At 50.3% G+C, this 25,057-nt stretch overlaps 1 protein-coding gene and 1 pseudogene across 1 annotated transcript in view; one reads left to right on the top strand and one right to left on the bottom strand.

Annotated features, from left to right (window-relative positions):
* The window catches only part of LOC120940507 (voltage-gated hydrogen channel 1-like), an 80,861-nt gene that overhangs the window by 24,000 nt on the left and 31,804 nt on the right, over positions 1 to 25,057 (top strand). The window contains exon 3 of the mRNA XM_040353454.1: positions 11,414 to 11,500. Within this exon, the coding sequence (XP_040209388.1) occupies positions 11,414 to 11,500 (87 nt within the window). The remainder of the gene's footprint in view (positions 1 to 11,413; positions 11,501 to 25,057) is intronic.
* On the bottom strand, positions 10,963 to 11,072 carry LOC120925229 (annotated as a pseudogene).

Genomic DNA, 25,057 nt, shown 5'->3' with positions numbered 1-25,057 from the left:
CTTTTTATCTTTGTGTCTTTTATCCCCCCGTCGGGTTTTCTTGTCACCATTCCTTTCTTCCTCGCTTCTTTGTTGGAACCACGAGGGTGTCCCCCAGGCCGTGATTCTTCATTAACCACTTAAGCCCCGGACCATTTTGCAGCTAAATGCCCAGGCCAGGTTTTGCGATTCGGCACTGCGTCGCTTTAACAGACAATTGCGCGGTCGTGCGACGTGGCTCCCAAACAAAATTGGCGTCCTTTTTTCCCCACAAATAGAGCTTTCTTTTGGTGGTATTTGATCACCTCTGCGGTTTTTATTTTTTGCGCTATAAACAAAAATAGAGCGACAATTTTTAAAAAAAATCAATATTTTTTACTTTTTGCTATAATAAATATCCCCCAAAAACATATATATACATTTTTTTTTTCCTCAGTTTAAGCCGATACGTATTCTTCTACATATTTTTGGTAAAATAAATCGCAATAAGCGTTTATCGATTGGTTTGCGCAAAATTTATAGCGTTTACAAAATAGGGGATAGTTTTATTGCATTTTTATAATTTTTTTTTTTTTACTACTATTGGCGGCGATCAGCGATTTTTTTCGTTACTGCGACATTATGGCGGACACTTCGGACAATTTTGACACATTTTTGGGACCATTGTCATTTTCACAGCAAAAAATGCATTTAAAATGCATTCTTTATTGTGAAAATGACAGTTGCAGTTTGGGAGTTAACCACAGGGGGCGCTGTAGGGGTTAGTGTTCACTCAGTGTGTGTTTACAACTGTAGGGGGGTGGGGCTGTAGGACTGACGTCATCGATCGAGTCTCCCTTATAAAAGGGATCACTCGATCGATACGCCGCCACAGTGACGCACGGGGAAGCCGTGTTTACATACGGCTCTCCCCGTGCTTCAGCCTCGGGGAGTGATCGCGACGGAGCGGCTATAAACGAATAGCCGCGCCGTCGTCTCGGATCGCTCCCCGAGGGAACCCGCACGCAGCGGGGGGGGTCCCGATCGGACCCCCCACCCACTAGAAGGCAAGGACGTATATATACGCCCTTCTGCCTGTCCGTGCCATTCTGCGGACGTAAATAGTCGTGCGGCGGGCGTTAAGGGGTTAATAGAAGATCTTGTTGGTGCAGCACCCCGATCAGGTGAAGACTCTGAGCCTGATGTTGCATTATTATCGTAAGCGACCTCGCTATCGAATTTTTTGTTAAGTTTACCGTCCAAGCTGGTAAACTCGGGATGTGCTTGTAAAGGAATGAGTTCACTTTGAATGGTCTTGATCTCAGCCTGTAGTTTTTCTGTGTGTTCTGAATTAGACCTGATTAGTATGTCCATTAAACTTGATGAACAGGTGCTGAGAGTATCAGTCCATTCTTTTTTCAATTCATTGTTGCACAGCTCTGTGGTGGGAAACTTTTTTATACGTAATCCACGTGGAATTTGTGTCATTCTGACATAATCAGATAAATAATATGTATCCCAATATAATCGGATTTCTTTAGCCATAAGATTTTCAAGCTGCCTAAACATAGTAAGAAGTGAAAGTTCATTACCGGCGTGAAGAGGCAGGGTGGCTTGAATTCCCGATCTGAAAGGGTTCTCTGCTGATGTTGTTAATGTCCTGCTAAAACCATGTTCCGCTGCAACCGGTGTGGGTATGCTGTTATCCATGAAAGACAGATGATCCTGAGTGGAAGTGTGGTCAAGAAAGGACTCACAATAGGTGAACAAAGTCTGTAGATAGGACCCCCCGAGCTGTTGACGATGAGTGCAGAATCCAAAACAAATTGAGAAGAAGGAATCACCGCTCCAGGTGGGTCAACTATGTGATTGCAGACTAACTCAGGATACCGTGGGTGCTGGCAGTGCACTAGACATGCATAGGAATTAAAGAGAAGAATGGATAGCCGCACTCCAATGACCATTGAGGTTGTCTTTTATTCAATCGAACAGCAGATACATCACATCATAGGGTTACAGCGATATTTTTTACTTTTTGTTATAAGAAAATATTTTTTTTTTCAAAATTTTTGGTCTTTTTCCGTTTGTATCGCAAAAAAAAAAAATCGCAGAGGCAATCAAATACCATCAAAAGAAAGCTCTATTTGTGGGAAGAAAAGGACGCACATTTCGTTTCGGTACAACATTGCATGACCGCGCAATTACTAGTTAAAGCAGCGCAGTGCCAAATTGTAAAAACACCTTGGGTCTTTAGGCAGCATATTGGTCCGGTCCTTAAGTGGTTAAAGGGGTGCTGTGATGGGGACCCCTGATTTAAAGGAGTGCTATGATAGGGACACCTGATGTAAAGGGGTGCTGTGATGGGGACACCTGATGTAAAGGAGCTCTGTGATGAGGACCCCTGATGTAAAGTGGCACTGTGATGGGGACCCCTGATTTAAAGGAGCTCTGTGATGGGGACCCCTGATGTAAAGGGGCACTGTGATGGGGACCCCTGATGTAAAGGAGCTCTGTGATGGGGACCCCTGATGTAAAGGAGTACTGTGATGGGGACCCCTGATGTAAAGGGGCACTGTGATGGGGACCCCTGATTTAAAGGAGTGCTGTGATGGGGACACCTGATGTAAAGGGGCACTGTGATGGGGACCCCTGATTTAAAGGAGTGCTGTGATAGGGACACCTGATGTAAAGGGGTGCTGTGATGGGGACACCTAATGTAAGCTGGTAAGATGCAGGGGGCTAATGCTCCTTTGCAGCAGTCTGTGATTGCTTGTGTCCCAAGGGTTGCAGGTTCGATCCCGGCGGGGTCCACTCAGCCTTTCATCCTTCCGAGGTCGGTAAAATGAGTACCATTGAGTTGGGTAATAATTATCAACGCTTAGACGCAGCGGCAACGCTGCCATTGGCGCTATATAAGTGTAAACATTATTATTATGTAAAGGAGTTCTGTGATGGGGACCCCTGATTTAAAGGAGCTCTGTGATGGGGACCCCTGATGTAAGTAAAGGGGCACTGTGATGGGGACCCCTGATGTAAAGGGGCACTGTAATGGGGGCACCTGATGTAAAGGGGCACTGTGATGGGACCCCTGATTTAAAGGAGTTCTGTGATAGGGACACCTGATGTAAATGAGCTATGTGATGCGGAAAAATGGGGACTTGAGATTTGGACCTCGGCCCAAAGAAAATTTTAGTGACCGGACCTCCTTGAATTTTAATTCAAGACCCCTGCTCTAGTGCGTACGTTTGTGCAGGGGGTTCGGCATGTGGAGAGAACATTAGGGAGATTCCCTTATTGACTCTTTCCCAGAAGGTGTTTTTTTTGGTGGCGATTACATTGGTCAGACGAGTTTATGAATTGGCGGCCTTGTCTTGCAAGTGAATAGTGAAAGTAATATTTACAGTAGCGATTTGCTTTTTTGTACTATAAAGGGCTAATTTTAGTTTTTTTAACCCCATTATGTTACTGGCCGATTAATTGATTATGAAAATTGTAATGGATTAATTTCATAAACGATTAGTTGTTTCGGCCCTAGTAGTATGTATAGGAGAGGAGTGCGGAGGGGATGGTGGGGGTAGTATGTATAGGAGTGGAGTGCAAAGAGGATGGTGGTGGTAGTATGTATAGGAGTGCGGAGGGGATGGTGGGAGTAGTATGTATAGGAGAGGAGTGCAGAGAGGATGGTGGGGTAGTATGTATAGGAGAGGAGTGCGGAGGGGATGGTAGGGGTAGTATGTATAGGAGAGGAGTGTGGAGGGGTTGGTGGGGGTAGTATGTATAGGAGAGGAGTGCGGAGAGCATGGTGGGGGTAGTATGTATAGGAGAGGAGTGCGGAGGGGATGGTAGGGGTAGTATGTATAGGAGAGGATGGTGGGGGTAGTATGTATAGGAGAGGAGTGCGGAGAGGATGGTGGGGGTAGTATATATAGGAGAGAAGTGCGGAGAGGATGGTGGGGGTAGTATGAATGAATGAATGAAAAACTTATAAAGCGCGAGAGGAGAGGAGTGCGGAGAGGATGGTGGGGGTAGTATGTATAGGAGAGGAGTGCGGAGGGGATGGTGGGGGTAGTATGTATAGGAGAGGAGTGCGGAGAGGATTGTGGGGGTAGTATGTATAGGAGAGGAGTACGGAGGGGATGGTGGGGGTAGTATGTATAGGAGAGGATGGTGGGGGTAGTATGTAAAGGAGTGCGGAGGGGATGGTGGGGGTAGTATGTATAGGAGTGCGGAAGGGTTGGTGGGGGTAGTATGTATAGGAGAGGAGTGCGGAGAGGATGGTGGGGGTAGAATGTATAGGAGAGGAGAGCGGAGGGGATGGTGGGGTAGTATGTATAGGAGAGGAGTGTGGAAGGGATGGTGGGGGTAGTATGTTCAAGGAGAGGAGTGCGGAGAGGATGTGGGGGTAGTATGTATAGGAGAGGAGTGTGGAAGGGATGGTGGGGGTAGTATGTATAGGAGAGGATGGTGGAGGTAGTATGTATAGTAGGAGTGCGGAGAGGATGGTGGGGGTAGTATGTATAAGAGAGGAGTGTGGAAGGGATGGTGGGGTAGTATGTATAGTAGGAGTGTGGAGAGGATGGTGGGGGTAGTATGTATAGGAGAGGAGTGCGGAGAGCATGGTGGGGGAAGTATGTGTAGCGCTCACCCCCGAAGGAGTCGCTCATTGATTTGGGATCGGCGTATTAAATTACCAAGTTCTCTTGTCTGGGGGTATAACTTGTGAGCAGGGCCGTCTTAATAGCATCATGGGCCCCTGGGCAAAGTAATGCTCTGGGGCCCCTACAATGATGACAGTGCAGGTAAACAGACATTAAATAGGTAGGAGGCAGATTGCCTCCCCTTTGCATCTATCACTCTCAGTGTCATCATGGGGCCCCCAATTTCAGGGCAGTGTGGGCTCAAGGACCAGCTGCTTCGGGGAAAGTGCAGGGCCCTCCATGCAGCTGGGGCCCCTGGGCAGTGCCCAGGTGTGCCCTCTCATTAAGACAGCCCTGCTTGTGAGTGTGGATAGGGAGCAAGGGCCAGATTCTTGTAGAACGGAGCAAAACTATCCGGCCGTAACGTATCTCATTTACGTTACGCCGCCGCAAGTTTTACAGGCAAGTGCTTTATTCACAAAGCACTTGCCTGTAAAGTTGCGGCGGCGTAGCGTAAATCCCCCGGCGCAAGCCCGCCTAATTCAAATTAGGCAGGTAGGGGGCGTATAGCATTTAAATTAGGCGCGTTCCCGCGCCGAACCTAATGTGCATGCGCCGTCCGAAGAATATCCCAGGGTGCATTGCTCCAAATGACGTCGCAAGGACGTCATTGGTTTCGACGTGAACGTAAATGGCGTCCAGCCCTATTCACGGACGACTTACGCAAACGACTTAAATTTTAAAATTTTGACGCGGGAACGACGGCCATACTTAACATTGGCTGCGCCTCATATACCCAGGGGCAACTTTACGCCGGGTCAAGCCTAACGTAAACGTCGTAACTTCACTGCGTCAGCCGGGCGTACGTTCGTGAATTCGCGTATCTCGCTAATTTGCATACTCAACGGGGAAAACAACGTCGGCGACACCTAGCGGCCAAAAAAAAAATGCATTTAAGATCCGACGGCGTAAGAGCCTTACGCCTGTCGGATCTAATGCTTATCTATGCGTAACTGATTCTAAGAATCAGGCGCATATAGGGAGACCACATTTCCAAACTGCCATTCAGGGACACCCAAACTCCCCCCCCCCCCCCCAAAAAAAAAATATGTTTTTTTACATATTTTTTTGCCAGTTTTGGGGGCAGGGGCATATCATGAAATCAGCAGGCCTGTGTGCAAGATCAAAAGTGGGCCCTAGGCCCCATCTAATGCCGCCACTGTGCCCCATCTAATGCCACCACTGTGCCCCATCTAATGCCGCCACTGTGCCCCATCCAATGCAGCCAATTGTGCCCCATCAAATGCAGTCACTTGTGCCCCATCAAAGGCAGTCACTTGTGCCCCATCAAAGGCAGTCACTTGTGCCCCCATCAAAGGCAGTCACTTGTGCCCCCATCAAAGGCAGTCACTTGTGCCCCCATCAAATGCAGTCACTTGTTCCCCATCAAAGGCAGTCACTTGTGCCCCCATCAAAGGCAGTCACTTGTGCCCCCATCAAAGGCAGTCACTTGTGCCCCCATCAAATGCAGTCACTTGTGCCCCATCAAAGGCAGTCACTTGTGCCCCCATCAAATGCAGTCACTTGTGCCCCATCAAAGGCAGTCACTTGTGCCCCCATCAAAGGCAGTCACTTGTGCCCCCATCAAATGCCGTCACTTGTGCCCCCATCAAATGCCGTCACTTGTGCCCCCATCAAATGCCGTCACTTGTGCCCCCATCAAATGCAGTAACTTTTGCCCCCATCAAATGCCGTCACTTGTGCCCCCATCAAATGCAGTCACTTGTGCCCCCATCAAATGCAGTCACTTGTGCCCCCATCAAATGCAGTCACTTGTGCCCCCATCAAATGCAATCACTTGTGCCCCCATCAAATGCCGTCACTTGTGCCCCCATCAAATGCCGTCAGTGTGTCGAACAATTGCTGCTACTGTGCCCCATCAGATGCTGCTACTGTGCCCCATCAGATGCTGCCAGTGTGCCCATCAGATGCTGCCAGTGTGCCTATCAGATGCTGCCAGTGTGCCCATCAATTGTCGCTACTGTGCTCCATCAGATGCTGTCAGTGTGCCCATCAATTGCCGCTACTGTGCCCCATCAGATGCTGCCAGTGTGCCCATCAATTGCCGCTACTGTGCCCATCAGATGCTGCCAGTGTGCCCATGAATTGTCGCTACTGTGCCCCCATCAGATGCTGCCAGTGTGCCCATGAATTGTCGCTACTGTGCCCCCATCAGATGCTGCCAGTGTGCCCATGAATTGTCGCTACAGTGCCCCATAAAATGCTGCCAGTGTGCCCATGAATTGTCGCCACTGTGCCCCATCACCAGACTGCCAGCCAGTGTCAATTGCCCCTATTTGCTCACCTTTTAATATGATAACTCCTCGTCTGGTGGTGGTGGGGCAGGGCAGTCTTCAGCTAGCGCCGGTCGGTCTTCTCTTTTGGAATCAGACTCCGTCAAAAGGACTCAGGAGGAGGCAGTGAGTCGGGCCGCTCGGGCGGGAGGAGAAGGAGCCTGAAATTCACTGAGTGCAGGGCAGGCAGCGGGAGGTCGGGACGGACCGGGTCCAGGCTGAGCAGCGGAGGTCACTCACTGGGCAGAGCTGCTGGCCTGCACTGGGCAGTGGGCTGGAGCAGTGGAGGAGGTCGGAGGGCTCGAACTGCGCCGCGGTAGTATGGTAAGTGAGTGACTGTCTGATGCTGAGCTGCTCTCGCCTCTCTCTGCTGCAAGAACCGCGGCTGAAGAAGGAGAGGAGGAGGAGGTGGGGGTGGAGTCGGAAGCCTCAGAGAGAGAGAGCAGGGCATGGTCACGGTGACGTCACTGGTTGCTACACGCCAAGCGGGCCGGCCTTAGCAACCAGTGATTTAATTACAGCGCCACTGCGGCAGTGAGTGTGGCAGGCTAGCAGGCAGATGGCAGTCAATGTGTGATTCCGCGATACTCTATTGTCCCGGATTGGAGGCTGCCGGGACACGGGACAAAAATTACAATTACGGGACGATCCCGGGCAAACCGGGACACGTGGTCACCCTAGGCGCATAGATACGACGGCGTATCAGGAGATACGCCGACGTATCTCTTTTGAAAATCCGGGCCCAAGTGTTCAGACAACAGCGTGAGTTTCCAATGCTTTATTCCAAGGCCAACATAGCCAACATCAACATAGCACACAATAGAGAAAGATTGATGAGTAAAGAGAAAAACGGCGGTATCAGGCCTTGGATATCTAAAACATGGAGAGCAAGTCTGCTCTCAGCACATACAGTTCAAACGTCGCCACTCCCGCCGGAGTGGGTAAAGTGCCCCCGGACAGGTGATTAACTTTAGCCTGGCAGCCGGAGGGTCACTTGCAAACACAATCACTGGGAGGAAACAGGGCCTCTGCACAGGCCTGATAGGTATTTGAGTATGGTTAAAGATCAGAACTAACGAATCCTCCCAGTAAGTCCAATTTAGGGTCACCAATGGACAGCTGAAATGTACCTGTCATGTGGCGTGGTGACCGGATCCCCGATGGTACGTCCAGGCCTCGCAGACAACCTCTGTATCTAGGTTCTCCCGAGCAGACACCTCATCGTACAGCTCCCAGCTTAGGATCTGGGACCCAGCGAGCTGCTGGGGTCCCTCTCAGCATCAAGGTGAGACTCTGCTTGGTGCGTAGCTTCGGTCAGGCAGGCCTCGATGGCGGGGCCCATGGATGCGCGCACCCTGAAGGTGGATGCCGCACCTGGGACTAACACACCCCTGGCACGCAGACTGACCCATGAGGCAGTCCCAAACTGGCAACAGCACAAACTGAACAATTTGTGAGTGGGAGCAACTTAAATCTCCTATTCCCCACTAACTTTAGCGTAACGCCCCACTAACTAAAAAGGGGGAGCGCTACATATGTATAGGAGAGGAGTGGATGTATGAAGTGGTCTGGGGGGGGGGGGGTGATGCACCTGGGGGGAGTTGGGGGCTGAGAAACAGTGATGTATATAAAAACAAAAGCTATTGTACTCATCCACTGATGTTTACAACAATGAAATCTGTGGCCCGGATTCAGAAAGAAGATACGACGGTGTATCTCCTGATACGCCGTCGTATCTCTGAGTCCGGCCGTCGTATCTATGCGCCAGATTCATAGAATCAGGTTACGCATAGATCTCCCTAAGATCCGACTGGTGTAAGTGACTTAGGCTGCACTCTCACGCCGGCCGCTAGGTGGCGCTTCTGTGTCTTTTACGCGTCGAATATGCAAATGAGCATTTACGCCGATTCAGAAACGAATGACCGCCCGGCGCATTTTTTTTACGTCGTTTGCGTTCGGCTTTTTCCGGCGTATAGTTACCCCTGCTATATGAGGGGTATGTGCGGCGTATCCTATGTTAAGTATGGCCGTCGTTCCCGCGCCGAGTTTTGAATTTTTTATGTCGTTTGCGTAAGTAGTTCGCGAATACGGCCGGATGTAATTTACGTTAGCGTCGAAACCAATGACGTCCTTGCGACGTCATTTGGAGCAATGCACGTTGGGAAATTATGCGGGAACGCGCCTGATTTAAATTTCCCACGCCCCCTAGCCGCGGAATTTGAATTCCGCCGGGGGATTTACGATACGCCGCCGCAACTTTAGAGGCAAGTGCTTTCTGAATAAAGCACTTGCCTCAAAAACTTGCGGCGGCGTAACGTAAATCAGATAGGTTACGCGGATCTAAAGATCCGCTGACCTATCTGAATCTGGCCCTGTATGTACAGATGATGTGAAAGTAATGGATGACCATTCATATAACTTTGTGCTATCCTAGCTCTGTACAATCCACAGGGTTAATGAATAGTCATAAATGACTGCACATTATCTGGAATGAGGATGGGGGATGTTTGTATAGACAGAGGAGGCTTGGAAGATATTGTCAGACACACTCCCGATCCTCCTGTCACCTCAACCCTTCACAGCAACTCCTGCCAAACAAATCCTGTCAGCTTTCCACCCCAGGAGACAGACAAAAACTCTCAGCTCGCCTCTTTCCTGCATGTAGTGTGAGCAGCGCCAGCCCGACAATATCTACTCCTCCCGACATGATCTACTCCTCAGCTCCGCCTCCCAGGTTCTCTAAGCACACCGCACTAGTGATGGGGGGGAGTTTGTCACTGATAAGAGAGACCCTGCAGGAGCATAGAGGGGGGAGACAGGATTGAATGAGCTTTAGATTCTAACAATTACCCCAGCACAGTGTATTTATGGAGAAGCAGTGACACTGCTGCTGTCTCCAGTGACAAATATGCTAATGGAGCTCCCCCTGTCTGATGGTCTGTCCTGGTTTCAGAGAGTCTGAAAACCGGGCAGATGATTCAGAACCCGGACTGTCTGGGTGAAACCTGTACAGGTGGCAACCCTAGTGTGGCCTCAACAGGAAGTGGAGGGGCATATTTAAATTAGGGGGTGCACAAGTTTAGTCAGGCCTTGGGCAGCACAAAACCTAAATGCACTACTGGGTGTTGGGCTCCAGACAGGACAAGGATACTTTTACACTTGGTCCATCTGGCCAAAACCAGACTAACCCCTTTCTCTGGAGGGCCTGCTGAAACAGACCCACCCAAGTACTAGGTGGCGCTCCCCCCAAAGGGAGACCCCATGAGAGAGGGCAAACTGTCCTACTCCTCCAAAGACCATCAGGACAGAGGACCTACACCCTACCAGTCACATATGCAAAAATGTGTACAAACGCAAAAGTACAAAAAGTGACATGCAAAGCAATAAATAAAAGAAAGTGGGGGAGGAAGGAAGTGGAGAGGAGAAGAGAGTGCTCTGGCCAGGAATAAAAAATTCCTCCGGTCCCAGCCCAGGAGGCAGCTAAGAAAGCATGTATATGGTGCAGTGACCGTGGTGCCATAAATCAAAGTGACCCTCACTCACAGTGACTATATAGCACCCCTGGACTACCACTCCAGGGACACATACACCATAGGCTTTTAAGTCCCTATCCGACCCCCCGACCGGATCAGTGCAGCTCTCCATCCCAGCCAGATAGAGAGCCCTTCTAGGTTTTCTCAGGGAGAGCCTCTGGACACTTAAGCAGCCTCCACCGATACTAGCCTTTCTAGGCCCCCATCAATCCGGTGGATTTGCATGGCACTACCCTGCCACAGGGTGCCACCAGCTCCTCCACCTGACGCTGACGAGAACAGCAACCACACCAACACCAGCCAGAAGGCCGGAGAAACCCTGCCCTTCGGCAAGACCCAATGCAGCCACCCATCCTCACCAGGAGAACCCTTCCAGATGGCTCAGACTCAACCATTGGCCAGCCCCCAGTATCTGTCGGGCAGCACAGGCATAGTCCCTACAGTCCCTACCGAAACCACCCTTCCGGGTGCTATTACACCATTGGATTTGCATCTGCCCTCCCCACTCTTGGGAGTAGCATAACGCCTCATCTGGCAACTCATAAGAACAGATACTACACTTGATCTTAGCCAAAAGGCGGAGAAGCGAATAATAAAAGTACTGTATTGCCTGCCTTAAATAGTAACCCTGTTTTTGACTACAAAAGTATGTTTTAGATTGACCATTGTCTGAACGCTACGTGAACAGAAGTCTGATAATGGAGACGGGGGGGGGCGGGGTGGTAATAGAGAGATTTATTCTTCTCTTAGCATGCCAGTGGTGGATTTATTTGCATATTCATGTAAAATGTAAGGGACAAGGCAAAATCAAACTCTTCCCTGGTTTCTTTCTCATTGTATTCCTTTGTGATTCCTTCGTAGTATTCATGTGATTGAACTGTACATATGTGGAAGAAAAAATTTACTAAATATTGCTGTCCTATCTTTACAGATGTTAATTCTGGCATTGGTATTGATCGATGTCGGATTAGTAATAGGGGAACTGATTTTGGAGAAGAGACACCATAACATCAAACAGGTAAGGACAATGTGGAGGGCAGTTATAAAAAATTGGGTGAGGCAGAGAAGGGGAAACCATGTCTACCTTTCATGTCTATGTAGCGCACCCCTTCTTTCAGAAAGGGCACTACGCTAAAGTTAGTGGGAGAATGGGAGAGTTATGTTGCTCCCATTCCTAATTTTGCTAAATTTGGGCTGCTGTCATTCCGGAACTGTCCTGTGGGTCAGTGTGCGCTCCAGGGATGCCGATCCCATCCCTGGGCGACAGGTGGCGCTAGAGGTGTTCTGGCAGAGCCACTTTTCCCCAGCAGCCAATTAGAGGAGGTTTCCCTCGCGGGGCATGCTGGGGGAGTGTATATCTGTGGCATGCGCCATTTTTCAGGGTTCTTCGCGGGTTCCAGGTTCCAGATGCGGCACCCACCAGACCCCGGCCATATGGCCTACCAGGCCGGGGTCGCATGCTACGCCGAGTTCCCTGCTGATGCTGAAAGGGGCCCCAGTGACTTGCTGGGTCCCCACAATTATTGAAGAGATCCCAGGCTGTGAGCCGCTCGGTGGGGGATCGACTTGAGGAGAACCCAAAAAGGCAGGTTATCCAAGAGGGCTTGAACGAACCATCGGGGATCTGGTTGCCAGAGACTGACAGATAACCAAAGACTGTCAGCTGGCGACCCTTACTACAAGATACACTGTGGGAGGATTTGCTCTACAGTTCTACCATTGGGCCTGTGGCAAAGGTCTTCATCTTAAACTCTGATTTACATAGAGCCAAGTTGGTGAGAGAGACTTGTTCCTCCCAGCAACCAAAAGTGACGCTTCGGCTGCCAGGCCTGTGGCAGAGGTCTGTCCGGAGGCACTTCACCCACTCTGGCTGGAGTGGCGACGAACTGTTGTTATTACAGAAAGCAGGACTGCTTTCCTCTTATCCAAAGCCTGATACTGCAAGGTTCCTTTATTTCATCAAACTTTCCTGTCTACCGCCTGTTGCTGTTGGTCGTGTAGGACCAAAGGAATAAAGCATTCAGAAAATCTCAACTGTCGATTGGACATTTGCTCATTGCTCTACTCACTAACTTCACCCCTAGACAACACATAGAGGTAACTCAATACGCCAATCCCAAATCAACCAGCGGCTCCTGAATGGGTAGCGCTACATCTAATGTTACCAGCCAACATTTTTTATCTTCTTTTACAAATATTCTAGTCCATATGCAGCTGATAGACTAATTCAATAAAATATTAAAATCGCACACCTTTTATTGGAATGTAGCGCTTACCCCTAGGCATGTGCAAAAGGGAAAATTTCGTTTCGTTTCGTTTTAATTCGTTATTTAATTAATTTCGTTAAGTTAGGTTCGTTACATGTGTTAAATTCCTTTTCGGAACTTTTGTTTCGTTTTTCGACCGAATTTCGAAAAATCCGGTCTAATTCGAAAGTATTTCGACCGGATTCGACAACAAATAGTCTCTTTTCGAATATAATTTCGAAATTCGATCGGAATTCGAAAAAAAAAAAAATAATCGAATTCCAAATCGAAAACCCGCGGACGAAATTCGATCGTAATTCACAAAAAAAAATAATAATTTTTTTTTAGAATTCCAAATCGAAAACCCGCGGACGAAATTCGATCGGAATTCAAAAAAATATATATTTTTTTTTCGAATTCAAAATCGAAAACCCGCGGACGAAATTCGATCGGAATTCGAAAAAAAAAAAAAAATTTGAATTCCGATCGAATTTCGTCCGTGGGTTTTCGATTCGGAATCGAAAATGTTCGTTCGGATTCGGTAAATTCATTAATATTGTAATTCGGGAATTCGTATGCATCCGAATGTCCGAATAATGAAAAATTTGTCCGAATTTCGATTCGGAACGAAACGAAATGCACATGCCTACTTACCCCCGAAGGAGCCGCTGTTTGATTCAGGATCGGCTTTCTAAGTTACCTTCTTGACTTGGTCTAGGGGTGACTTCTGTGAGTGTGAATAAAGAGCAAGTGTCCAGACACCAATTCAGTTTCAATGCTTTATTCCAAGGCCCAAACTGGCCAACATCAACATGGCACACGATAGGGAAAGGTTGATGAGCGGAGAGGAACTTTAGTATCAGGCCTTGGATATTAGAGAGCAAGCCTGCTCTCAGCAATGATATAGCTCAATTCGTCGCCACCCAATCAGGGTGGGTAAAGTGCCCCCGGACAGGTAGTTATCTTAGGCCTGGCAGCCGGAGCGTCACTTGCAGAATCACTGGGAGGATGCAGGCCTCTGCCACAGGCTGGACAATTTAGGTTTTAGGAAAGTCAGTTTGAGCAAATCCTCCCAGTTAGTTCAATCGATGTCACCCACTGACAGCTTGAGCATATCTGTCATACGGTGTGGTGACTGGATCCCGATGGTTCATCTAGGCCTTCCGGACAACCTCTAGTTCTAGGTTCTCCCGAGCCAATCCCCCATCGCACAGCTCCCAGCTTAGGATCCTCTCAGCACCATTTTTTGACCCAGCAAGTCGCTGGGGCCCCGCTCAAATTAAGGTGCATGATGCATGACCTCAGCATGGCAGGACGCGGTGGCGGGGCCCATGGATGCGCGCACCCTGAAGGTGGGTACCGCACCTGGAACTCGGGCCCCGCAAAAAAGCAGCTGCCACAGATATATCCCCCCTCCCAGCATGCCCAACGAGGGAGAACTCCTCTGATTGGCTGCTGGAAGGAGGTGGGTCCCCCAGAATCCCTCTAAAGCCAACTGCCACCCAGGGGTGATAACGCACCCCTGGAGCGCAGACTGACCTACAGGACAAATTCTGGAATTGGCAGCAGCCTAAATTTCCATTAATCGTGAATGGGAGTAAGTTAACCCTCCCATTCCCCACTAATTTTAGTATAGCGCCCGTACTGAAAGTAGGGGGGTGCTACAGGAATATACAGGTGTATTTTAACTGTGTTTTGATGATTAAATTACAATATATGTATTTTATCCTGTAGCGGGGTCCTCCTGTCAGAGCTTCATGACAGGTCATCCCCGCTGGACTTCTATTTCAAATTGTAAACATGTTGGCCATTGTTATGGAGTTATGCAATGCGGGACTACTAGTAGCAGGAGACACGGACTCCATGGACTCCTTGGAGAAACAGACTACATTTCCCGCAATGCTTTGCCCTCCAAGAGGATGTGATGTTCGGTGGAGGAGGTTACTTAAGGAAGGGGAGTGGCGCCTTTTCGCACTCAGGACCAGCTTACTCTCCTGTGCGGAGCTACTGACGGACACAGCTGTGTTGAAAAGGCCAGAAGCCTGGGTCTAGATTTACCAAGAGACCGGCCAGTCGGGCAGAAGCAAGACTCCAGCATCCAGCCGGTGTTCCCGGAGATTGAAGAGGCAGCCCAGCTGACAACCGTAGCAGTGGAGCACCCTCGTCCGGGATCCTGTGTGTGTTGTCGAGCAACAACTTAACAGCGCGCCTTCTTCCTGAGGAGAAATCAGGCAGGTCGGCCTGTTGGGTGAGAGAGCACCTGCTCAGTTTCTGTCTCTCTGGTTATCATAGACACTCAGTTTCATTTCACGGGCCACAGACACATGTTTGACCCATAGCTGAAACTTAGAGGCCTAGTTAATTGTTCCAGTATTTCACAAAAGGGGTTGACGCTGACGAGCGACCAACTCTACAACGTTCTGCTGCCCTAGACATTCTATTGTGTATTTTTCCTCCTTTAACTGTTACTCGTGGATTACAATTCTAATGTGCACCAACCGGCCGCCACACGAACATTGACTGTTCTGTAGAACTGCCCGCTAGGGGCGCTCATGAGCCTAGACTGCCTGCTTAGTTTAAATGAATGGTGCCATTCCTAGGTTTAGAATATCTTATTAATTCACACTAATTGCTGATTCTTGCAAGGGCCCTTGCGAATCAGACTGGGTTATTACTTATTGATTGTGTTCATGTCCAAACCCTATGCCTTTTGTTTCTAAGTTACCATACAGTAAACTTACTCTTTATATTTAAGTATATTCACTATGTGGAGTGTATTTTCTCGTCTGGAGGGACCGTTCATACAGCAGGTAATTCATTGTCATATTGTCATTGTATATTGTATGCCTGCTATTGTGACCCCAGCCCAACAGGGGTCACAATATCTCACTACCAAACTTCTGATGTGTCAAGGGAGGGTTCGAGCCAATTAAACAGGGGTGAGCAGAGCCAAAGAGAGTAGATCCCAAAAATCAACCAGCGGCTCCTTCGGGGGTAGCGATACAATCCTTAAACTGTTTTTTTTTTTTTTTCTGTATGTTTTTCGATGTGGGAATGTTTTTCAGGTCATCTTGTATTAGCTACAAGGCATTTTTTTTTAAAGCCACATATTACATGGTTTTGAATACAGCTCTCATCCACCAAGGGTGAAATAACAGACATGCTATGTTATACTTGCTATGTGCAAGGGTTTTGCACAGAGCAGCCCCAATCCTCCTCTCCTGGGGTGCCCCGCCGGCGCTTCTGGCTCTCCTTTAACGGGTTCCCCCACAAAAGTTGCTTTCCATGGGGGCACCCGCGTGGGCTTGCTCCCAAATACCGATGCTGTGTCCATTGACACAGACAGCGGGACATGGATTTGATAGTCCGCAGTGGAAGTCGGTGGCTCCTGCTGCTATCAATCTGTCCAATGAGGAGAGAGACTGGCCCATATTCTCAAACAAGTTCCGCCGGCGTATATAGAGATGTGCGGCGTAAGTGTAAAGATGCGCCGCAGTCACAGAACCAGATCCGCCAGAAACAAGGCTGCTCTCGTCCGTCCTAACTTGTTTAAGTGTACGCGGCGTAGGCGCATATTTCCGCTGAAGGCATCCTACGCGGCCATAGAATTAGTATTCAAATATGCAAATGATGTACATAAGCAGATTCCCAAACCTACGCGCGATCGGCGTAGGCTACGCGCTGTGCGCGTAAGACGAATGGCCGGCTGAAAGTTACTCCTCATAAAGCTCGGTTAACTTTGCTCCAGACCTGAGTAAGTCAGCTTGAAAGCAAATACAGCAGCACCATCCCGGATGAGCTGAGCAACCACACTTAGGACAACACATTCGTATGCCAACATGCCAGGGGCAGGCGAGGTCTTAGCACTACTAGTGTGTGCAGAGGAAGAGGCCGAGGCGCATAGAAGGAGGAGGGCACGTAGGAGGGCACGTGAGAGGGTATACCCACAGCGCATTAGCCTCTTTGGCATGGCTGATGTGGAGGTGTATCGCAGTTTCAGATTCACCCCTCATGCCATCCTGGAACTTACCAGAGCCCTGCAGGATGACATTACCAGCCCAACACAACGCTCACATGCAGTGCAGCCGCTGGTGAAGGTCCTGGCAACATTGCATTTCCTGGCCACTGGTTCTTTTCAAAGAACAAGTGGAGACGTGGTTGGGATATCACAAACCAGCATGAGCAGATGTGTGCACCAGGTTGTCCCCGCAATCCTCAGACGCATGTCCCACCACATCATCAGACCCACCCAGGAGGACCAGCGGCTGAAGGTAATGCGTGAGTTCTGCCAAATTGCAGGATTCCCACGCACCATCTGGGCCATTGATTGCACCCATGTGGCAATACAGCCCCCCCATGAGACACGGCACATTTATGTGAATAGGAAGCACTGGCATTCCATCAATGTCCAGGTGATCGTGGATGCCCAAGGCCTCATATGGCACGTCCGTGCCAAACACCCAGGATCCAGCCATGACAGCTTCATCTACCGTCAAAGCGACATCCCAAGACAATTTGAAGAGAACGTGTATGGGGACAGCTGGCTGGTTGGTGAGTGACATGGGTGCCAGGTATGACTGTCCCCCCCCCCCATGATGCAGACATCACGAGGGGCACATGCATGACTAACATCCTCCTGTCTTTTCCCTTTCAGGTGACTCTGCATATGCCCTGGAACCTCACATGATGATCCCATTCCGGAACCCCCAAACCCCAGGAGAGGAAAACTACAATGCTGCACACATACGCACCCGTGCAGTGGTGGAGCGCACATTTGGCATCCTGAAGTCCCGTTTCCGATGCCTGGATAAGACTGGGGGTACCCTGCTGTATTCCCCAAACTTCGTGTGCCAGATCATCGCTGCATGTTGCGTGCTGCACAACTTTGCAGTGAGAAAGGGCCTAGAGATTGAGCTAAGTGATGACCTGACCCCCCAACCAGACATTACCCCCCTAACCGAGGGTACCCGTCTTCTGAGGGATCAGCAATCAGGAGATGTCTAGTAGAACGAATTTTTGAACGTTAAAAATACACATAAAACATTGAACAATGAGAATGCACGCATGCACACCACTGTGGTCCTTAGCACACACACCCCACATGCACATCCCATTGGATTAGACCGAAGTACACCGCACGGTACTAAGGAGCAGCAACGCCGCGTCAAGGCTCCAATGATGTTGCTGTCCATTCATACACCTTTCACACGGACCTGGGGAGAACTTATCCCCAGCGACCGAGGGTGACACCCCTTACTGGCAGGAGTGTCACCCCCCCCCCCACATTCACACAGCATTCACACTGTGCTATGCACTACTTTGTGCAGCACACCAAAAAAAAGCTCTTACTTAGAGCATAAATAAAATAAAATAAAAAAGCTCTTACTTAGAGCATAAAGAAGACATAAAAAATCACTGGCCCCGGCGCGGACTGCGCCTGGTGCCCAGGTTCCTGGCCCTCACTTGCCTGGGGGGAGCCTCATTTGGGGGGGGTGGGGCATCAGGTGGAGGAGCATCCCCAGGTGCCTCCCTGGCTGGCTGGCTGCCCTCTAGAGCCACTGCTATACGTGTGAGCAGGGCCTCCTGGCATGCAGTCTGGGCCTGCACAGCCATCCGCAGGCCCCTGACCTCCCCCACAAGTTTGGCTATGGTGGTTTGCAGCTCACCCAGGCTTGTAATGGTGGCTGCCGAGTTTCCTGCCACATCCTGCAGAGCATCGTGCACTGCTCCAGAGGAGGACAGGCTATTATTGAGCTGCCTCAACTCCTCCAAAATGTCCCCCATATGGCGGCTCTGCTGGTCCTGCTGCCTGGCCAGCTTTTCCTGCAGGACTCCTGCCACACCCCTGGTCTTATGGGTGGCCTTCCTGGGGACAGGAGTGCCTGGGGCCCTTGAATAGGGGGAGGGCCGTGAGGGGCTGGTGGTGAGGGGCATGGGACGGGAGGGGCTGGTAGTGAGGGGCATGGGACGGGAGGGGCTGGAGAGGGTGATGGAAGACCCTGAGGGGCTGGAGATACGGTGGTGGTGTGATGGTCTGGGCACCTCATGTGAGTCCTCAAGAAATAAAATGACATCCTGCTCACTCTGGACCACCTCCTCTTCATTGCCCACCACCTCCTCATGGGCAATATCCTCCTCAACCACCTCCTGTGCGGAGGACTGCCCACTCCCCTCCAACAAAGCCTGTAGGCTTCCCATGGGGTCAGCCACAGAAGCAGGCTGCTGGGGGGACGGTGTTGGACGGACACTGCCAGCAGAAGACGGCCCAGCTCCCTCCTGCACATCTGTGGATGACACAAAAAATTAACATGTTGGTGGACCCACACACTTGTCACATGTCCCCCCCCCAAACATGCTACACACCAGATAGAAGATAAAACACACTTACCTGTAGGCGGGTCACTGGAGTCATGGCCCTCCAGGCCCTCCACCTGCTCCCTCCGCAGGCATCTGGCTATAACTTCCTCCTCCTCTGACAGCCGGATCGGACAGGGTGGCCCACCTCCAGTGCCCCTGGCATGTTTGGCAATGGTGGCCATTTTATTTCGGACCACCCCCCGCAGGTCATTCATTTTTTTAATGATGTCCTGGGGGGTCCTCACCTCATGGCCAAGGGCATTGACCTGTGCCGTCACTTTTCGTAATATTTCGTCCTTTTTTACTTTGCTAGTGTTGCCACTCTCAGCACCATGGAGCCTGGCATTAAAGCGCTCCATTGCTGCAACAATAACTTCCCTCTCAGCAGGGCTGTAGTTTTTTTTGCGGCGGTCTTTCCTTGGCCCTGGCATAGCAGTAGCAAAGTGTAAACTCCAATAAGGAAATCCAAGGGAGTCACTTTGCACTAGCTGGGCGGATGCTTGAAGCTTTTATACACTGGGCCGGCCTAACTCAGCATGGATTTACGCCTATTGTCATTGTGCGCATGCGCAGAGGGCGGGCACGTCCGGCGCATGCGCTGTTCGGTCTGGACATCATTTGCATGGGGTCACGGATCATTATAATGCTTCACGCCCACATCCCTCCTACCGTCACTTGCGCCTACTTACGCCAACACATTTAAGTTGCGCGAGCGCAGCGTAGGACGCAGGTGGTTCGGGAATATGGTTTGGCTCTCGCCAAGTTAAGCCGGCGGTGCGCATCGGAGATCCGCTCCGCCTCACTAAATATGCGCCGATCTACGAGAATATGGGCCACAGTGTCTGGAGCATCTGGGTTTGTGCATGTAGCGCTCACCCCCAAAGGAGCCACTGGATAGTTTGGGATCGGCGTATTAAGGCCCGGATTCACGTAGGAGAGCGCATCTTTGTGCGGGCGTAACGTATCCTATTTACGTTACGCCTCCCAAACTTTGACAGGCAAGTGCAGTATTCATAAAGCAAAGTTGCGGCGGCGTAGCGTAAATAGGCCGGCGTAAGCCCGCCTAATTCAAATGTGGAAGATGTGGGCGTGTGTTATGTAAATTTATTGTGACTCCACGTAAATGACGCTTTTTCCGAATGGCGCATGCGCCGTCCGTGAAAGTATCCCAATGCGCATGCTCCAAATTAACCCGCAAAAAGCCAATGCTTTCGACGTGAACGTAAATGACGCCCCCCAGCCCTATTCGCGAACGACTTACGCAAACGACGTAAAACGTGAAAAAATCAACGCTGTTCCGAAGTCCATACCTAACATTGGTACACCTCATCTACGCCTCATAGAGCAGGGGTAACTTTACGCCGGAAAAAGCCTAACGTAAATGGCGTATCTGTACTGCGTCGGCTGGGCGTACGTTCGTGAATAGGCGTATCTAGCTGATTTACATATTTCTAGGCGTAAATCAGCGTACACGCCTCTAGCAGCCAGCGTAAATATGCAGTTAAGATACGACGGCGTAGGAGACTTACGCTGGTCGTATCTTAGAGAAATGTTGGCGTATCTGATTCTTTGAATCAGGCGCCAAGATACGACACCTCAGACTCAGAGATACGACGGCGTATCTGGAGATACGCCGTCGTATCTCCTACGTGAATCCGGGCCTAAGTTCTCTTGTCTAAGGGTATAACTTGTGAGTGTGGATAGGGAGCAAATGTTCAGACAACAGCGTGAGTTTCCAATGCTTTATTCCAAGGCCAACATAGCCAACATCAACATAGCACACAATAGAGAAAGGTTGATGAGCAAGAGAAAAACTGCGGTATCAGGCTTTGGATATCAAAAGCTTGGAGAGCAAGCCTGCTCTCAGCACAAATAGTTCAAACGTCGCCACTCCTGCCGGAGTGGGTAAAGTGTCCCCGGACAGGTAGTTAGCTTTAACCTGGCAGCCGGTGGGTCACTTGCAAATAAAATCACTGGGAGGAAACAGGGCCTCGGCACAGGCCTGATAGGTATTTGAATATGGTTAAAGATTAGAACTGACGAATCCTCCCAGTAAGTACAATTTAGGGTCACCAATGGACAGCTGCAATGTACCTGTCATGTGGCGTGGTGACCGGATCCCTGATGGTACGTCCCGACCTCGCAGACAACCTCTGTATCTAGGTTCTCCCGAGCAGACTCCTCATCGTACAGCTCCCAGCTTAGGATCTGGAACCCAGCAAGCCGCTGGGGTCCCTCTCAGCATCAAGGTGAGACTCTGCTTGGTGCGTAGCTTCGGTCAGGCGAGCCTCGATGGCGGGGCCCAGGGATGCGCGCACCCCGAAGGTGGATGCCGCACCTGGACTCAGGCCCCGCATAGAACAGCACTGCTCATGGCGGTTGCCACAGATATACCCCGCGCCAGCATGCCCAAAGAGGGAAAAACCCCTCTGATTGACTGCTGGAGAAAGATACGTCCGTCAGAACCCCTCTAGCGCCAACTGTCGCCCAGGGGTGATAACACAACCCTGGCACAACCCAGACTGACCCATGAGGCAGTCCCAAACTGGCAACAGCACAAACTAAACAATTTGTGAGTGGGAGCAACTTAAATCTCCCACTCCCCACTAACTTTAGCGTAACGCCCCACTAACTAAAAGGGGGGGGCGCTACATACTCCTCCCACTTGAGAGGACACTGTCCCCAGTGTCCCAAAGCATTCAGATCCGAATGCAGACCTGATACCAAACCAGACAGAAAAGTAGGAAAGGGAGGAAAATATATATGCAGAGCACTGCCCCTAGCGGTCAGTGCGCTGGTACTGCAGCAAGGTGCACACCAAAAAAAAAGTCAAAGGTGCGGAAGTGGCAGCAAAGAGAAAGGGGAAAATAGTTATTTTCCAAGTAATTTTTTCTATGCCGCAACTAAAAAACCGGCAGGGTCCCACTCTAACTGGCTGAACCCACCCCCAAAAGAGTTCTGCACATTAGTTTATGTGACTCAGGAGGAGCAGGGGGAGTAGGGGAAACTGGGAAAAACACAGTACAAACGAGTGGGGCAAAGTCCACGTCCAATGCCTCTGCAAATCAACAAGTCATGCAAAACCCGCATGTACTCTACTTATAGAATCGGGGATCAGGCAACCAAATGGTATCCCCTTTGGGAGTGGTAGACTTTACCGTAAAGGTCTGGTCTTCCTTTCCGGGGCTCTTCAACACAACCCGATCCCGGTAGATGTGTCATCCCCAGCTGAATATTCTCGGGGCTGTTGGATTCCTCGGAGTTCTGTGGCTCCCGGGAGCAGGGTTCCAATAGGCGATCAGAGAGGTCACAGTCAACAACCATGTTTTCATCTGGTAATAGGTCAAAGTCTGTTAAACGCCCCTCTTCTATCAATGAAGGATCACAGGGCTTAGTCGGCAGGGAGCCCCCCGGCCGAGCTGATGGAAGACACTTGGCAGGTAGACCTCGACCACAGCTGTGGGAGGCTGGAGTAAGTCCTTTTTCGAGCGGACTGTCCTGCACGGAGACCGCTGAGGAAGCTTCGGTCGTCTCCGAGGGGGTGTCGCCCTGGTTGCTCGTTACATCTGAAGAACTTGTCACACTGGACAAGACGCTTTCCAAGTCCGGGCTTTCCCCACTGCTCACCGCCAGTGAAGTAGGTGGTGAGGCGGCCGAGGGTAATGTCAAAGCAGATGACACCGAAATTACGTTGAGATCCTGGGCTTTTGGCTCCACGATTATCACTGATGGTGAGGATGCTGGCCAGACTGGGTCTTCCTCCGCGGTGAGAGTGGCGGTGATGAAATCCCCTCTGTACTCCTTTGGGGCCTGCGTAGGCGATGTGGCCACAAATAAATAAGCTCGGCATCGCTGGCATCGGGCAAAGGGTTGAACTTTTACAGACAGGTCCCCGCAGCGGGGGCAGATCAGGCCCAGCATCTCCGTTCCTCGACTGGACAAAAGAGCAAACTGTCCCTGTGCAGACAAACGAACACCCGTATTGGTCACCGGCACTCCAGAGGGTGCAAAAATACTGAAAGCCCTTGTCAAGGGGGTTGGTGATCGAGGTTGCGGGGCAGCACCGCCAGGTCGCAGAAAAGTAGACATTGTCACGTGGGTTCTCCTTCCCTTTTGGCGGATGGGCGGCACTCTGTAGTTTGGCGCGAAGTCACCCTGTACGTGGCGAGCTGGGGAGGGTGGCTCCTCCCACTTGGAAGAACTTTTCCAGGCACGTTGTAGGCGCGCGCTGTGCTGCATGTGCGCCCAAGTTCAACGGTGCAGGGTTAACTCCCTCGCTGCTGGACAGTTCATGCACAACACTGAACACTTGTCGCTCCTCAGCAAATTACATCCACTGTCTCTTCTCGTTGTCAATGGCAACAGTCGAATCCCGGACGAGCCCCCACGTGTAGCACTCACCCCCGAAGGAGCCGCTGGATAGTTTGGGATTGGCGTATTAAGTTACCAAGTTCTCTTGTCTAAGGGTATAACTTGTGAGTGTGGATAGGGAGCAAATGTTCAGACAACAGCGTGAGTTTCCAATGCTTTATTCCAAGGCCAACATAGCCAACATCAACATAGCACACAATAGAGAAAGGTTGACGAGCAAGAGAAAAACTGCGGTATCAGGCCTTGGATATCAAAAGCTTGGAGAGCAAGACTGCTCTCAGCACAAATAGTTCAAACATCACCACTCCCGCCGGAGTGGGTAAAGTGTCCCCGGACAGGTAGTTAGCTTTAGCCTGGCAGCCGGTGGGTCACTTGCAAATAAAGTCACTGGGAGGAAACAGGGCCTCTGCATAGGCCTGATAGGTATTTGAATATGGTTAAAGATTAGAACTGACGAATCCTCCCAGTAAGTACAATTTAGGGTCACCAATGGACAGCTGCAATGTACCTGTCATGTGGCGTGGTGACCGGATCCCCAATGGTACGTCCCGACCTCGCAGACAACCTCTGTATCTAGGTTCTCCCGAGCAGACTCCTCATCGTACAGCTCCCAGCTTAGGATCTAGAACCCAGCAAGCCGCTGGGGTCCCTCTCAGCATCAAGGTGGGACTCTGCTTGGTGCGTAGCTTCGGTCAGGTGAGCCACTAACTAAAAGGGGGGGGGGGCGCTACATGCACATCGCTCGATCGGGCTCAGGTAAGAAAAAGGGGGTTCTGGGGGCAGCTGCAGCACAGAAGGGTTTTCACCTTAATGCATAGAATGCATAAGACCCCTTTCACACTGAGGAGTTTTTCAGGCAGTTTAGCGCTATAAATAGCACCTAAATACTGCCTGAAAAACTCCTGCCCTGTAGTCTCAATGTGAAAGCCCACTGAGACGGTGCGCTGGCGGGACCGCTCCAAAAGTCCTGCCAGCAGCATCTTTGGAGCGGTGAGTTTACTGCTCCTCCACCACTCTTTCCCATTGAAATCAATGGGACACCACGCTAATACCGGCGGCAATACGCCTCAGCAGAAGCGCATTGCGGGCGGTATTAACCCTTTTTCGGCCGGTAGCGGGGGGTGAAAACCGCCGCAATCCCATCGCAATTCTGACGGTATAGTGCCGCTAAGTATATCGCCGCTATGCTGTCAGCGCACCTCCCACCCCAGTGTGAAAAATGGGCCTTAGGGTGAAAAACCTTCAAACGTTACAATCACTTTAAGTCTGTTGGTTGCACATGGAATATTTGGGATAATATAACTGTGGAATTGTGTCTGACACATACTTTTTATACAGGTTGGCCTTTTTGTTCTTGCTGCGTAAGCACGCCCTTTTTTTTCCCTTAATAATTTTCTGCATGGAAAGACCTGCACAGCCTAATGTTTGATTATACTGTTGTATGCTGGAGATTAGGGTTGTCCCGATACCACTTTTTTAGGACCGAGTACAAGTACCGATACTTTTTTTCATGTACTCGCTGATACCGATTACCGATACTTTTTTAAATGCGGCCATGTCTCCCCCCAAATGCAGCTGTCTGTGTCTCCCAAATGCAGCTG

The sequence above is a fragment of the Rana temporaria genome, chromosome 1, assembly GCF_905171775.1.
Source record: "Rana temporaria chromosome 1, aRanTem1.1, whole genome shotgun sequence".
In the NCBI taxonomy this organism is placed as follows: domain Eukaryota; kingdom Metazoa; phylum Chordata; class Amphibia; order Anura; family Ranidae; genus Rana; species Rana temporaria.
The sequence above is the reverse complement of the archived record's forward strand: the minus strand, read 5'-3'. Positions and strand labels throughout refer to the sequence as shown.